General features: G+C 41.6%; 1 protein-coding gene across 1 annotated transcript in view; it reads left to right on the forward strand.

The window, feature by feature from the left end:
- Nucleotides 1-14020, forward strand: part of LOC105699178 (dipeptidase 1) — a 72063-nt gene that overhangs the window by 51042 nt on the left and 7001 nt on the right. The window contains exon 8 of the mRNA XM_012423979.1: nt 4950-5025. Within this exon, the coding sequence (XP_012279402.1) occupies nt 4950-5025 (76 nt within the window). The remainder of the gene's footprint in view (nt 1-4949; nt 5026-14020) is intronic.

Here is a 14020-nt window from a genome sequence, read left to right on the forward strand (position 1 = left end):
AATTATATTGTGTATTGTACCAAATGGCATATTCCACCTGTCGTTTTCGTACAATAATTATAAAGAAATCGAAGTAAAACTCCAGAAATCCTCTGGATTCGTGCCTTCTGGGGCCCTAATTGACTGCGGAGGGACCCCCTGCGCCATCTGTGATTTCCAGGTCAATTAAATTTTCACTCCGAGACCTCGTATTACCATCGTTTTAGCAAAGAAGCGCATACAACACTTTTTTTGCCTTTATCCCGTTCAAATGCGAGTTTATCGATTACCAGAGTGTTCTAAATTCTCGTAAAATTGTCCTGACCCTTTCGATTCTCATATCAGAGCCTTCGATAATTGTATGTTGATCGAAATATGAGAGCCTGACGCTACTTTGGTTCTGGTCTGGAATGAGTTAAAAAATTTTTTTGAAAAATCCAAATTTTGAATGTGTCAGGACAATTCTTAGATGATCAGGAGTGATGTGTCAAAGTTTCGTACAGTTTAGTCTAATACCCTTAAAAAAGTGTTGTATTCGAATCGACTGATTTGAAGGATGTTTCACTTCACCTTAATTGGATGAACAATATTCCGCCGATGTGATCGTGCTCCATTTTTTTCCTGACCACTTTACCGCCTATTGGAATATCATCCGAGCTGGAAGAGATACCAGAGCGCGGAAAATCGGCGGAATAAAAAAAGCTAATCGCGCCATATCACGCGGTTATCCGCGCTCTTTCATCCGGGTACCACCTCGGGTTCCAGGGGTTAAAAGTCCCGGGTTCCTGGCCGGCACGTAAAACCCAGGAGGGAAGATATCTTCCCTGAGCTGGCACCCTTTGGTGGCCAGAATGAAGTTCCGAAGTCTGCGGAAACCTGCCAATTTCGACGGGGATATTGCGGCCGAGTCGACACCGAGCTACGGATCATCCCTGACCAAGGATGGAGTTAGCTATCCTTCTAAGGATCCGACATAACCTCTTTTCGGGCATAACCTTTATTAACACTAGGTTTACGGGATCCGTCAATTTGACGGAATTCAAACTCCAAAAAGAAATACCGAAAAAACCATAGCATTAATTTTAATCATTTTTGTATCGTAAATTAATCATTTCATCCAAATAATTTGTACATACAATTATTTTTTCCTAAGCCTTCTAATTATTAAAATCTGTATGTAGTATACCTATCTCTACGAAACCCGTCAAATTGACGGACTAGCTAATNATAATAAGTGCACCTAATGATTAAGGATTTTTTAAGTATTTCATGAAATTTATAAGCCTCATAGAATGGAGACTTTAAGTCATTCTGAGCGTTAATTTTTGGACGAAAATATTTTTTTTTAAAAGGACAACGCAATAATCTTCGACATAGAAATGTCGTCCGGGCTCTTCGTGATACAAGTAAATAGATTAATAAAGGACTAACGAGACGATCGATGATGAACATACATTTAGAAATTGATAAAATGAATTATCACGTGATAGATTATCAGTTGGAAATTTTGTAGGTACGAATTATCTTTTTGTATAGAGTCCGCTCACTGGATTAATTTTTAACTAAAGTTATCCCACGGAAGGAATGGCTGGATCGATCCAGGAAAAATTCATGAAATATATTGAATCATCCTTAAACGGCATAAAAATATTTGGCGGTTGCATAAGAATGAAGTGCAGTACCATCTGAGCGTTTCTTATTGGCCGAAGATCAAAGAGCTTCAAGACTCCATACGTTCTTTTATTCAACAGCCAATACGTATCCAAATTGCATGCGCTCAAAGAAAGGGTTTATGCAGCCAATAAAATGGTATCTTCCTTAAGAAGGCTGGGAAAAGTCCCGAGAGCGGTGAAATTTCCCCTCGGAAAATGATGCCTCGATTACAGGAACAAGAAACGATTAAACCCGATATACTTTAACTTTCACTCCAAAATCCACCTTTAAAAGCGACCCTGGGGGCGTGTACATTTTATCTACACGCGTGTCTAATTTTAATTTAAATCTTAATTGGCGTAGATTTTAACAGAGTGCCGCTGTCGAATATTCAGGGCAAACTGAAATTGTCGGTAATTTAATCAATACGAAGCCGTGGAATTTTCCGATTTCGACTGTACGTCGACGCCGATTGATTCATGGAGTCGAATTGACAGCGTTAGAATCGATGCCTCCCCCTCCCCCCCCCCCGGGTTTGATATCACTGTAGTAATTAAAGTTATCAGGAACGGTTGAAGGGTGATCGAACTCCCTTGCCTGAATCCCCCCCCCCCCCTTAGCGTATAAAAGATCTCGAAAAATATAGAAAATCCAAAAGCGAAAAGAAATGCCAATACCGATTTATCTCCGTAAAAAAACTCTTCCCCAGTACTTTCGCCAAATGAAATTCTACATTGTTTCTCTTCCAATTTACAATTTCTATTAAGATGTTCACCCTCTCAGGCCATACAAAATTTTATAAATATTTTGAATTTTGCGTATATATATATTTTTTTTTTAAATTCAAAAGAATAATTATTTCACTTCATTGGAGTAAAATCATTATTCTTCGAATTAGAGAAAACATTTCTTAGGTGCTATTGGAAGAAATGTCTTCTTGATTCTAGGAAGTTCTCTTTCCTCGGTGTATGAACTATTTTGCAGATTCGTCTGTGCATCTTGAATTTTTTATCTCGATAGGCGCTTTTCTTGCAAACTTCGAGAGTTCGGGGGTGTCGGTTTACGGATTCATTCCCGAAAGTTTCGCCATTTCCCGGTTTTCCCCCTTGGCTCGAGACGAGCCACCGGAGACGTCGCGGAAAAATAAGCCATTCGCGTGGCGTTGTCTTTCGCGAGGACGCATTTCTGCTTTCGAAATGCTCGCCAAACGGGAAGTAATAGGAGCCGTGTAATGGAGGAATAATAGAGCGTGTCGTCGCGACGCTCTTCCTGAATTTTGCAACCCCACTTGCGTAACGTCAAAACACTGCATTCGCAATCACCGCCATAATGGCCGTCGAAAATAATTCCAAGGATTATTTAAGACCTTCACAAGGCAGCATGATTTAACTCCACTCTTAAAATTAACAATAGTGCCGAAGCACTTGTTAAAAATCAATTTTTTACACATTTCCATTAATCGACTTAATCGAGATGACTCATTTATCTCAATCTCTACATCGGGCGAGGATTTTTCTTTGTCATTCTAATTATTCATTTTATCATGACATAACACTTGTCGTAATATAACATAATAATGTCATACTTCTTTGAGATGAAAACATCGATCGGTCTCGGAATTGTTAAATTAAATGGGAAAACATGGGTACGCAGTAGTTACAGTTTACGGTAGGTGGATTTCTGTGAGTTTTACAATTTGGAAAAATTCCATTAGGAGGGATGCTGGAATATTGTTATTGACCGCGTCCTGAGGAACCCTCGTGGATTTATTTCGCCCCCGCGGTTGCGAACGAGCGGAAGGTGTTTTTCCGGAGACGGGGGTAGATCCGGAGAAACGGGGAAAAGAATGATCCGGTTCCCGATTCTACTCGAACTCGGGGAACTGCTTCCGGTCCAGATTGCCTTGGTTGCTGGCTACTCCGGAGTAATGCCAATTTACTCCACCCCGACGTGGGGGAGGGTTTCACCCTTTGATTCTGGATCGAAGGTCGCAAAACAACCGATTACCGACTTGATGGAACAATTTTCCTCCCATAAAAAACGATCTGAATCGCAACAATTGTGTACAAAATGTTTGACCAAGCGTGTTTTATTTTATTTTCTTCCATTTTTTTTAACAATTATTTGATTTTTATTTTCAAACGCGTGACTATTGAGCGACGCATAAATCGAGAATTAATCCATTTGCAGAGTTTTCGGGAATAAAATGTTGAGTTATGGATTTTTTAAAATGGAATTTAATATCGTCATTTAAGGCGATTCGGGTTTTCTTCACCATTCATCCATAAACATTTCTAATTTTCCTCCCATAAAAAAGATCTAAATCGCAACAATTGTACACAAAATGTTTGACCAAGCGTGTTTCATTTTTTTCTTCCTTTTTTTCAACAATTCTTTGATTTTTATTTTCAAACGCGTGATTATGGAGCGACGCATAAATCGTGAATCGAGGGCAGATTAATCCATTTGCAGAGTTTTCAGGAAACGTAGAGTTATAGATTTTTTTAAATGGAATTTAATATCGTTATTTAAGGCGATTCAGGATTTTTTACCATTCATCCATAAACATTTAAACCGTACGCATCAATCGCCCGTTTTATCCCCTCGACATATGTTCGGCCAACTTTCGATCCGCCGTAACGATTATTGGCGATATCACAATCGCAATTGATTGGCACCGCTCTCAATAAATCTAGGAAATTCTCTCCGGGATGAGCAACCGTCAATGGAGGTTAATAATGCCGGGCCGTGAAATATTATTTGTTTGGTGCCGATATACAGGGGTCTTCATTTGTTTATTAACACGTTCAATCAGTGGCTGTTAGCCTTCCTCGCTCTGCATACCAACTATCATCCACAAAACGAACGAAGAACAAATACGAGATATTCAATAAAAGACTATCGACACAAATTTGCAATAACAACATATGCTTAAATATCCAATGCCTAAGAGTACCATTTAAACATCACTATTTCATCGTTTTTATATTGTATAAAAAATCGGAGACGGTGTCTCTCGACTATACAAATCGACGAGGACGATTCGTTTCCTACTTTAGTAATTTATTCCATTTATTCATACTGATATACTAATTTAGAGAATTTTAACGTGGGGGCGGCTAATCTGCGATTTGCAACTTGCGCGGTTAACTCGAGTCCTTCGGTTAAATTTATGCAGATCGGTCTTCATGGATTTATATTTACATGTGTGGACACCTTTACCAAATGCCCTAGAGTATATAGATATATGTCCAGGTGGAAATCATTTGTTTATCACATTAACGGTAATTCGAATGATTATTGAACGTCTGTTGCAGCGCATATCAACCACGTCCGGAAGGTGGCCGGGGTGGATCACGTCGGCATCGGAGCTGGCTACGACGGGATCAATTTGTAAGTAGAATGCGCGAAATACGTGCGAGGCAGCCCCGTGGGAAAATAGAAGCGAAACGAGGGAAACGAGAGAATTAATCAGGGGGTGGAATAAAATGAACGACCGCGACCTGCCGATCGGAAAAGTCCGAAATCAACTTTCCGCGCGTTAAGGTGAAGTGAAACACGTCGAGGAACTTGATCAACGTCGATAAAGAAGATTTTTCTAAATGCCTACGTTGCCGACGTTGGTTTTTATATTGACAGCTCGGTCGAATTATATTGTGTATTGTACCAAATGGCATATTCCACCTGTCGTTTTCGTACAATAATTATAAAGAAATCGAAGTAAAACTCCAGAAATCCTCTGGATTCGTGCCTTCTGGGGCCCTAATTGACTGCGGAGGGACCCCCTGCGCCATCTGTGATTTCCAGGTCAATTAAATTTTCACTCCGAGACCTTGTATTACCATCGTTTTAGCAAAGAAGCGCATACAACACTTTTTTTGCCATTATCCCGTTCAAATGCGAGTTTATCGATTACCAGAGTGTTCTAAATTGTCGTAAAATTTTCCTGACCCTTTCGATTCTCATATCAGAGCTTTCGATAATTGTATATTGATCGAAATATCAGAGCTCGACGCCATTTTGGTTCTGGTCTGGAATGAGTTAAACAATTTTTTTGAAAAATCCAAATTTTCAATGTGTCAGGACAATTCTTAGATGATCAGGAGGGATGTGTCAAAGTTTCGGACAGTTTGGTCTAATACCCTTAAAAAAAAGTGTTGTATTCGAATCGACGGATTTGAAGGATGTTTCACTACACCTTAACCGAGACAAACGCTTCTTATCGGTCCTTCGCCTTCGGGAAAATGGAGAAAAGGGCGAGAGTAGCGACCAACAAAGGAAAAATGTCGCAATAACCTGCGTCCCCCTACATTTGGAAAAATCGTTTCCCGATTTGTTTACGGGGAAACACTTTGGGGGCTTTCCTTTGATCCAGCTCGGCCCAGGACGAAATTCTCAGGAATTTTCAAACAATGTTTAGGATATAGAATTTTTCCTTTTATGCACATTTCCTTTCTTTAGTTCGACAGGAGGGAGTGGTTTGGATTTCATTATTTATGGGGAAGCTTTTTTAGTCCCTTTGAGTATTTATCCACGTATCGGGATATCGAACGATTCGGGATTCCTTCCACGTCTCTCGATAAGGGCTGCGTAAATGTTCTCCCGAATTAAATCGCGTCCTGAATATTTCACGGAATCGTTATCCGAATTGTTCAGCCGTGCACTCTTTGTCTGGAGGATCCATTTTATCCTGAGGGGTTATTTTTCTGCGCTGCTCATGTATAACAATGGGAAAATTCAAATGATGTTCTGCTTTGGTTGGGTTTTATAATCGATTTCATAATTTTATTTTTTTTTTTTATAATTCATTTCACGCGCTTCTGTTTATGGGATTAAACTCCTGGGGAATTTATATGCTTTATTGAATATCCTAGATGATTGGCTAGATACTCTAGGAAGCTTACGCGGTATCCTGGTCATTTTATAGAATACCCTAAATAATTTCCATGGCATCCTGATAAATTTACATGATGCCCGGGTAATTTTACGGCATGTCCTAGATAATTTGCACGGTATCCTGCTTACACGATATGCTGATACATTTACATAATTTCCTGGTCATTTTACAATATACCTATCCTACTTGAAAAATATCTCAATGAATTTCCAAGACTACCTGGACATTTTATAAGATACCGTAGATTTATCAGAAATTCACGAGATACTTTAATTTATTACCATTTTACAAGATACCACAAATTTATGATCAATTTCCAAGATAACATAAATTTATGAAAAATTTCCAAGATATCATAAATTTATGAAAAATTTCCAAAATACCATGTTTATGAAAAATTTCCAAGATACCATAAATTTATGAAAAATTTCCAAGACACCATAAATTTATGAAAAATTTCCAAGATACCATATATTTATGAAAAATTTCCAAGATACCATAAATTTATGAAAAAATTTCCAAGATACCATGTTTATGAAAAATTTCCAAGATACCATAAATTTATGAAAAATTTCCAAGACACCATAAATTTATGAAAAATTTCCAAGATACCATATATTTATGTAAAATTTCCAAGATACCATAAATTTATGAAAAATGTCCAAGATACCATAAATTTATGAAAAATTTCCAAGATAACATAAATTTATGAAAACTTTCCAAGATATAAATTTATGAAAAATTTCCAAGATACCATAAATTTATAAAAAATTTCCAAGATACCATAAGTTTATGAAAAATTTCCAAGATACCCTCTAATTCTTCTGAAATTTCCAAGATACCCTCTTCGGTCACATCCCCATGTCGCGATATTGAAAAGCTCGGTTATTCCCGCCACGTCGGGCGCTAAGGGCTGCGTAAGAGTCGCATCCCGGAAGAGACGGGGGAATATGTCCCATGAATCCGTATCCCGAGGGAGAGTCCTTTGGAAAACGCTCGTGAGTTAAATCAGTATTCCCCGAGCGAAACAAGCCCGCTTCACAGGTGGGTCCTTCCCGACTTTCCCGGGTTTTCCGGCCGCGTTTTCCGCGCCCTCGCGCCTTTTCCGCGCGGTTACTCTCGGCTAGGAACCCGAGGGTTGGTATTTAGAAACCGATCAGCATCCGGAACTCCTCGAGGGAAACTGGGAAAGGGCGCGAAAATTCCAGGTTTTCGGAAAGAACTTTCCTCCGCGGGGGGTCTGGCCCTCTCCAGGGGCCGGGAAAAGTTCGGCACTCGCGGAAAGCACCCCAACTTTTCCAGGGTTCCGCACTCGGGGTGAGCGCGGATTCTTTTGTGGAAGTCAACAGTGCGAGCCTCGCTTTTCCAGCCCGGAAATTACGTTTTCCATCGCCTTCGGGGTGCGCATAAAGACCCGATAAAATTGACACCCCAAGATGCATGCACCGCTCGTTGCAATGTTTCCCCTCATAAATGCAGATCCTCTCCACCTTTCCCCAGAGTCGAAATCCGACCCCGAAAATTCCCACGGAAAATTCCCCTTCAAAAATCCACGGACAATTTTAAACAATAGATAACCATAATAGCACCTAAATTCATTAAATATATTCTAAGAAATAAGTACAACTCGGAGAAGAAAAATCCACCGAAATAAATATATATTGTTGACACGTATACGTATAATTGCCTGAATCACATATAATTGCAAAGAGCAAGAAACAATTATTTTGTTCGGAAGGAAAATCGATATTGTCGATTTGTGACATTTCTTTGAATCGCAGGATTTCGTTGTCGCATTTCTTTAAGTGAGCCCAGGGTGGAAATTCCCACCCTGGGGGAGAAACTGTCATGGAAGCAAAGAAATATTTCTCTTAATTCAATGAATAATTTCTTTGCTACCGTTCAAATATATCCTAGGTCCAATGAGAATTTTCTCCTCGGGGTAAAATTGGGAAATTAGGCGATGCAGAAATCCGGCGCCCGAATAATACAGCCTGAAAGTGGGAAAGAAGTCCCAGGGGCAATGTGCGCGGGAAATTAGATAAATCCAAGTTGGCCAACTTAAATTGGAAGTAAACTGGAATTGAATTGGGAACTTTGGGCATTTTTCGCGAGGGTGCTCGAGGGGTTTCGAGGAGTTTTTTTTTCAGGCCCGATGGCCGACCGGCCATTAATCCGCGGGGTGCAACTCGAAATGGTGCCGGGGTGCAAACAGCCCCCGCGGTACTAAAAAGAAACTGAAATATATTCAACTATTAAACCGAACAAACCGCCGACAATCCGCGTCCTGGCTTGGCCACCCCCGCAGCCCTCGAGGGTTGGGGGGCTCCTGCGTGCACGACCCCGGTTTTCCGATATTAAAAGCGAGCTCCTGATGGAAAAGTGGAAAAAAAGGAGACCCGGAAAAGCGGCCTCGCGAGCTCTCGATTCGCGCGGAAAGAGCCGCGCGAGCTGTCGCCGGGAAACGCCGGAAAATTGTTCGCCTGTGGGGACAATTAATTAGAAAAAAGGGGGAAAAAAAAAAGGAAAATCGAGGGACGGATACGACGCTTCCCCCGGGTTTTACCGAATTTTTTCGCCGATTTTTGGCTGACTCGTGGTAACGAGAGTCGTCCGTCTGAAAATCGAGTTTGGAGGCGGTGCGTCGAAATGTCTACGGATTTGTGACTATCAATTAGAGGAAATGGAAAGTCCAGGGATGGATATGACATTTCCTTCGGATTTTACCTAATTTTTCTCGGATCTTTTAATAACGAGTCGCCGGTCTAAACATTAAATTTCGAGGTGGTGCATCGGCATGTTCACGGATTCCAGACTATTAACGAGAGGAACATCGGTTTACAAGTGAGAAACAATAAATTAAACGAGATTTAAAAATGGTTACGATGAAAGGAGGAAAATATTTTGAAAATCGGGTTTAAGGGTGGTGCATTAAATTGCCATTCAGTGTTAGGAACACTAACAAGATTCAACAATCCTGACCATTATCAGTGTACTTGTCGGCCATTTTGTCCGTAGCAGGTCGGCGGAAAAAGCGAGTCGCGGATTTCTTTGTGGACAGGATTTTTTTTTTCGGCGCACACATTCTTGCCATTTCTTCTCCCTTATGGCATTCACGTCCCACCCAAACAGGGATTCCTGTGGGAACAGGAAGGGGGGTGATATCTCTTCACGTCTCACTAGCATTAAATCCCCCACCTGGAGGTAACCACCCACCACCCACCACCCACCGCATGTATAATTACCCCAGACGGTCGCATTAAACTAGAAGTTCAATGTCTTTTAAAAGAATTCCCCGATTCAACGTGATCATTAAATCCCTCGTACCTCCCCGTGAAGCGTAAAATCTGATGTTCGATAAGGGTGCGAAACAATTTCATCCCCCAGATAGGAAGTCCATATATTCCCCGGAAGTGTCGCGAGGTACGCTTCGTTTCCGGGACGCCGTAATGAAAGGACAGAAAAGTGCCATCGGCGATATGGAACGGAAACACCCCCCTGTTAATTACTCCCCTGCCTCGGATTTCCACCCCCAGAATAGGATATAGGGTGAGAATCGCGAGGAGAAATCGCTACAAGCGTATGAGGAACTACCAAGAGTTCCTCGGAAATATAAGAAATAATTTCTGAATCCCAAGAATAATTGACTCGAGTAAATAATCCCAATTTTAGAATAAGAAAAATCACGTTCAACTATTAAAAAAAAAATAAAGAAAAAGAATCATGGAATTCAAAACTCAATGCCTTGAAATTGAAGAAAAATCACGTTCAACTATTAAAAAAAAAAAAGAAACGGAATTCAAAACTCGATGTCTTGGAATTAATCGAGATCCGGAAATACCATCGAATGAAAATAACGATCCTCCCAATTTTGTGTATTTATAAAATAGTGAAATAATTTCTCAATCCCAAGAATAATTGACTCGAGTAAATAATCCCAATTTTACGTACTTAAGATTCCCTTGAATAAGAAAAATCACGTTCAACTATTAAAAAAAAATAAAGAAAAAGAAACGGAATTCAAAACTCGATGCCTTGGAATTAATCGAGATCCGGAAATACCATCGAATGAAAATAACGATCCTCCCAATTTTGTGTATTTATAAAATAGTGACGGCCAGCCAGGGACTCCCAGGACTCCCTCGAAATTGAGAAATCTCGCTGAGAAAGTAATCTTGCTGGGAGATTAAATTTTACGCCGCTCCTGAGAGCCCAAGCATCGTTATTCCGGGTTCCGGAACTGCGAGGGCACTCTGGCTTCCTCGGTCCCGTAGGGGTAGTTCCCTCTCTCTCCTGCACCCACCCGCGACATGCTCCCCTCTCTTTCTTTCACCCTTTCTGGCGATACTTTCACCTCTCCCCAGAACAATTCCGTCTCGCTCTTGCGAGTCCTATATCGCGTCTTCCCGTCTCTCTCGGCCTCTTTCATGCTTTCTCCTCTCTCATTTATCTCTTATCTCTCCTTTATCTCGAGGGTGTTCCGTCTCTCTCCTCCACCCCTTCTCGCGGCGCTCTTCTCTCTCTACTTTATCGCTTCTCGGCATCTCCTCCTCTCTTCTTCCTCTCTACTCGGTGTGTGCGTTCCCAGGTTGCACTTTAGAGTTTCGATGTTGGAGTTCCCGGCGTGATCTCGGCCACTGCCTCGGGATTGGGATTGGAAATGCACTTATTGTTGTCCTTTTTACCCTGGTCTCGCTTACAGCTCGGGATTTCTTCGAGCTTCCAGGTGCCGAGCTTGCGGTTTAATTGCACCTCGATTACGGCTCCAGTCCACGGTTAAGGGAGGATCTCTCCTTCGAGGGGTGGAAAAGCTCGCCGTCCTGGATGGCTTCATTTCTTTGCCTTCTATTACGGCTTGCTTTAAAATCCTCGCGATGACGCAGATTGCAATCTCATCCCCGAGCCACACCACGAGCTACGAACTACCATCCCCTCGGATTACAAATTGCAGAAATAATTCAAAACTCAGGACTTTCCACGAATAAACTACTAACTCAACATTCGCTTCCCCCATATCTTTCGTAATCTCAATATTTAAACATCTCATAATTTTCATAATTTTCTTTATCATTAATTAACCTGCAAATGGCGTCAGACACCTCGTTTATGAAATTTCAAGATTCTTAACTTTCTTCATAGACATTTTCTACATTTCTTATACAAATTGAAATTCCCGTAGTCATTTTTTCTAGACTTCAAAGAGTCATTTTTTATAGACTTCAAAACCGATTTTTTCCGGGTAGATTAATCTCCGGAATTAATCTCCACGTTCCACATTCGCAAAAATGCGGCCAAGTGGGAACTCGACGCGCATTATTTTGCGGTGAATAATTACACGCTCGTGTTGCGATAAATTCGTGAAAGTTGATAGGAGAGGACCAATCGGAATAAGTTTGGTCGGCCATTAAACGGCACTTGCGTTGCATGCTGAGGCCAGCACACATAGCTGATTATCCTCCCAGCACGATGCTAATGAGAAGGCCAACATTGTAGATTTCGCCCGGACGTGCCTGCACGTCTGTTTTTCACGTCAGGTCGCCAAAGTTAACCCCAATGGGCCGAATAACCCCAGTTTACGGGGGCCAATAGGCAGCGCTGAGTTACGGTAACTAGGGACGCTATTGCGCACGTGGTCACCCGACAGAGTCCCAGTTGTTCGCCCGCGCTAAATGTTATCCCAAATACTAATAGCAATTCTTTTCCGTCATTCTGCACCTTCTCGTCTAACGAGATAGGTACACGGACCTTTTATTATTCCCTTTACTTTTTCACAAAATTTATTTCGACAGATGGATCCAAGATGGCGCGCGGTCGGTCGAGGTTTCTCGAGGCGGAACGCGAGAGAAACGGGATTTTCCTTCTCGTCGGGCACAGATGTGTGGAATATGGAGGGGTAAACGATTTCGGCTATCGTCGGCGGAGGAATTTCCCCGATAAAGACGCCGACGAAGATGCTGAACCCGGGGAGCCAGGAGCAGGTCGATAAACACGTGATAAGCGCATAACTGCCCCTCGAGAATGCAAGCTCCTATGAATAAGTTCTCCTCAAGTCCCCGACATTGCCAAGTGCACTTGGCAGTCCTTACCGAGGGCGATTCTTCAAATTCTCACGTTTAATTGGAGGGAAATTAACAAGCGACGGATAAGATCTGGAATAAACCCCACCTCGAGGAACTTCTGATCTCTGTGAAATCTGCGAATTGTTAGGAATTAATTCTTGAGATTACTCTTTTTTTCTTTCTTTTTTTTTTTTTAATAAATTCCGAGTAAATAACAGTTTTTATTCCGTCGAATATTGGCGTAATCATAATGGCTTAACTCTGCGGCAACCCGATATTCACGGTAAGCGGGAGTTTCTGATCACCTCACATGTGTTAAACAACGCGGTTACAACATTCAAGGCTTAATCGGATTCGATCCTCGACACCGCCGGCCACTGAGTACTCTCCAGCTTGTTAACAATGTTAATAGACACGCCACTAACGCACATACTCGTTCCTCGTCAAGTCAAACAATCCAGGGCACGAGAAAATAATTCTGAACATTCCGAATTCGATTGAAATACCATCAAATAAAAATAATGATAATCCCTATTTCACGTATTCGAAATCCCCCTAAAAGAAAAAAAAACCAAGTCCACGTTCGACTCAATAGAACCGAAAATTCAAGTTCGTGTTCAAAAAGTGGAAGCGCCTCGAAATTAATCAAGGCCCTTACAACAAAAAAAAATAGGAATTTTAATTACTTAAACATTTGCATAAGAATGTGGTTTTCAGGGCAGCGCTTTAATCCTTTTGTGGTCGTTTCGAGGCAATGGAGGAGAAATTTTGGCCACCCATCCTGTGACCGGCCCCGAAAAGGTTATTTAACCCCGAAAAAGTCTAAGACGGGAGACCAGGGGGTTGAAAAGGGATTAAATCCTCCACCCCCATCGAATCAAGGGGACCGTAGTTCGCATCGATAACGATCAATTTATCCGATCATCGAGTACGCCGGTATTTAGCAATATGCCCCTGGCGGCCATTTTGAATGCGTCTTCGCTTTGCTCCCATTCCGGGAGGACGGAATGCCTGCGGGAAGAAAATGGGAGAAAAGAGGAGAAAATGTTCAAAAAGTGGAAGCGCCTCGAAATTAATCAAGGTCCTTACAACAAAAAAAAATAGGAATTTTAATTACTTAAACATTTGCATAAGAATGTGGTTTTCAGGGCAGCGCTTTAATCCTTTTGTGGTCGTTTCGAGGCAATGGAGGAGAAATTTTGGCCACCCATCCTGTGACCGGCCCCGAAAAGGTTATTTAACCCCGAAAAAGTCTAAGACATGAGACCAGGGGGTTCAAAAGGGATTAAATCCTCCACCCCCATCGAATCAAGGGGACCGTAGTTCGCATCGATAACGATCAATTTATCCGATCATCGAGTACGCCGGTATTTAGCAATATGCCCCTGGCGGCCATTTTGAATGCGTCTTCGCTTTGCTCCCATTCCGGGAG

This window comes from Orussus abietinus, unplaced genomic scaffold (genome assembly GCF_000612105.2).
Source record: "Orussus abietinus isolate OABI.00-Male unplaced genomic scaffold, Oabi_2.0 scaffold29, whole genome shotgun sequence".
Classification (NCBI taxonomy): domain Eukaryota; kingdom Metazoa; phylum Arthropoda; class Insecta; order Hymenoptera; family Orussidae; genus Orussus; species Orussus abietinus.